The sequence below is a fragment of the chloroplast genome of Populus trichocarpa (genome assembly GCF_000002775.5).
Source record: "Populus trichocarpa chloroplast, complete genome".
Lineage (NCBI taxonomy): Eukaryota > Viridiplantae > Streptophyta > Magnoliopsida > Malpighiales > Salicaceae > Populus > Populus trichocarpa.
In genome coordinates this window covers 92,501-95,000 of record NC_009143.1, presented here as the reverse complement: position 1 = coordinate 95,000, position 2,500 = coordinate 92,501, and the positions used below count along the sequence as shown (strand labels likewise).

Here is a 2,500-nt window from a genome sequence, read left to right as displayed (position 1 = left end):
ACCACCATTTCATCCGACATACGTATTTTTGATTTTTCCAATGGATTTACATCTTTCATTAATGGAAATTTTTTGATGTAGTGAGGAATCGCTCTGGTTGCTCGCTGTTCAAGAATTCTTGTTTAGGCAGTTCATACCATCCATACATAGTGTTTTGATCTAAGATTTCAATTCTTCCATGTTTCAGCAGTAACATATTGTTCCGTGTCCAAAATATGGAAGAAGGAGGTGTTTCCACGACTCTACCACCCAGTCAATTCTGTTCCACTTAATCCCTATTTCATGGCCACATATCTTTCAGGCTAAGGAATGGGAAACCTTTCTCCTATTACATGAATCCAATTTTCATTTCATCCGGGAAAAGCCATCTTTTTCTCAACAATGCCTTTGTCATTTGATCCAATAGCCTTCCGTTAGATAGGAACAGATTTGATAAATACTGATAACTCTCGGATAGAGTATTAGAACGGAAAAATCCATTAGATAATGAACTCTTGGTTCTAAGCCATCTCTGGCGATGAATCAACAATTCGAAGTGCTTTTCTTGCGTATTCTTGATAAACCAGCGTTTATATATAGATGTAGGAGGATCTGTTTGGGAAGTAAGAAGCCCCTTTGACATCTCTTCATCTGCAAAGAATTCTCGATGTGAAAACACAGAGACAAGGGGCTGGTCTTTGAATAGGAAAAAGAGTGGATCCGCAGGGTCCCAAATGAATTGGCTTATTCGAAAAACGCCTTGTTCTTTGGAAGATCTATCTCGTATCTGGTACTGCATGGTTCCACTCTGCAAGAACTCCGAATCATTCTCTTGAAGCTCATCCTCTTCATCATAAATGATCCGCTTACCCCGAAATGACCTGGCCCAATAGGGAAATCCCAATGAATTGGGCCTTTCGATACAATCAAATAGAAAGCCCCAAGGGCTCCATATTCTAGGAGCCCAAACTATGTGATTGAATAAATCCTCCTCTATCTGTTGCGGGTCGAGGATTCCTTCTACTTCCCCTTCTTCAAACTCCGATTCATATTTTTCATAGAGAAATCTCTGATCAAGGATAGAACAAGATCCATTTTGCATCATATCTAAGGGACTCCTTGGTTCGGGCCGAAGAAGCAATGTCACTCGATCATTATCAAACTGACTGCAATCTTTTTCTGTCCGTGAGGATCCCACCAGAGCGCCTTCTACTTCTAATAGGCCATGAACTAGATCAGAATCATTCTCAACAAGTCCATAATAAGTGATCCCATTTTTTTCATCGGGTCCGGGTAGAGACCAAAGGTCTTGAGCAATCGATCCGGCAGAACAACTCAAAAGATAAAGAAGTATCGTTAATTTCTTCATGCTCGTTCCAAGTTCGAAGTACCATTTGTACAAATAAGAATCCCCTTCGTTACATGATTTCTTCTTCATATAGATAGATATAGGATCTATGGGGCAATTACTTAGAAATACATTTTGTGCAACAGCCCTTCCTATCTGATAGAAAAGGATCCCATGATCCTGAACCGATCTTACCTGGGATCGCAAATCCCAAGTTTGTCTATGAAGAGCAGATCTAATTATATTAGTGTCTATAATTGATTTCTTCTGTGTAATACTAATCGATAGGGCCTCATTGGTAAGTGCTACAAGATCTCGTACATTGGAACCCATGGTTACGGACCCGAATCTCTTAGTATGGAACATTTTCTTTTCCAAGTGAAATCCCCTACTATATGAAAGAGTGAAAACGTGCTTTCGTTGTTGTGGAATAAGAAGCCTTCGTATCTTAATGCATGTATTTAATTTATTCGGAGCTATTAGAGCGGGATCCACTTTTTGGGGAATATGAGTCGAAGCAATAACAAGAATATTTCTAGTGGAACATCTTTCACAATCCCTGGAGAGATAGTTCACTAATAGACCGAGGGATAAGTAATTCGACTCATTCACATCCAGATCGTGAATGTTTGGAATCCATATTATGCAAGGAGACATTGCTTTTGCTAATTCGAATTGAAGGGTGATATAAAATCGGTCTATTTCCGGCATCATATCCATAGTTAGTACATTCATCCTAGTTAGAAGCTCCAGCTCCGTATCAAGGTCACGGTCGATATCGTCACTCACATCAATATCGTCACTATCATCAATATCGTCCCTATCATCAATAAGAAAACCCTTAGGCTTGTTATCCAGGAACTTGTTCAGAAATACTGTAATGAAAGGAACATAGGAGTTTGTCGCTAGGTATTTGACCAAATAGGACCGTCCAGTTCCTATAGAACCTATCACTAAAATACCCCTCGAGGGGGATAAGGCTAAGCGGAGCGAAAAGGGTTTTCCATGAGATGGGAAATGAAAACTATTCGCCCCACACGAGGTTTGTGAATAAGTGATTGTCTGATAATGAGCAAGGAATATCCGTCTTTCTGCTAAACAGGGTGTATTGAACTCATAATTCATTAGATACTTTTTATGAATGTCAACTAAGTATCGTAAGTAAATTGCTCC

General features: G+C 39.6%; 1 protein-coding gene across 1 annotated transcript in view, besides 1 other annotated feature; it reads right to left on the bottom strand. All coding sequences in view use genetic code 11, as the record gives it.

Annotated features, from left to right (window-relative positions):
* Window positions 1-2,500: part of an inverted repeat (inverted repeat B) that runs on past both edges of the window.
* Window positions 329-2,500, bottom strand: part of ycf2 — a 6,858-nt gene continuing 4,686 nt past the window's right edge. Inside the window, exon 1 of the mRNA in view lies at window positions 329-2,500. This exon is cut by the window's right edge and continues 4,686 nt beyond it. Within this exon, the coding sequence (YP_001109545.1) occupies window positions 329-2,500 (2,172 nt within the window).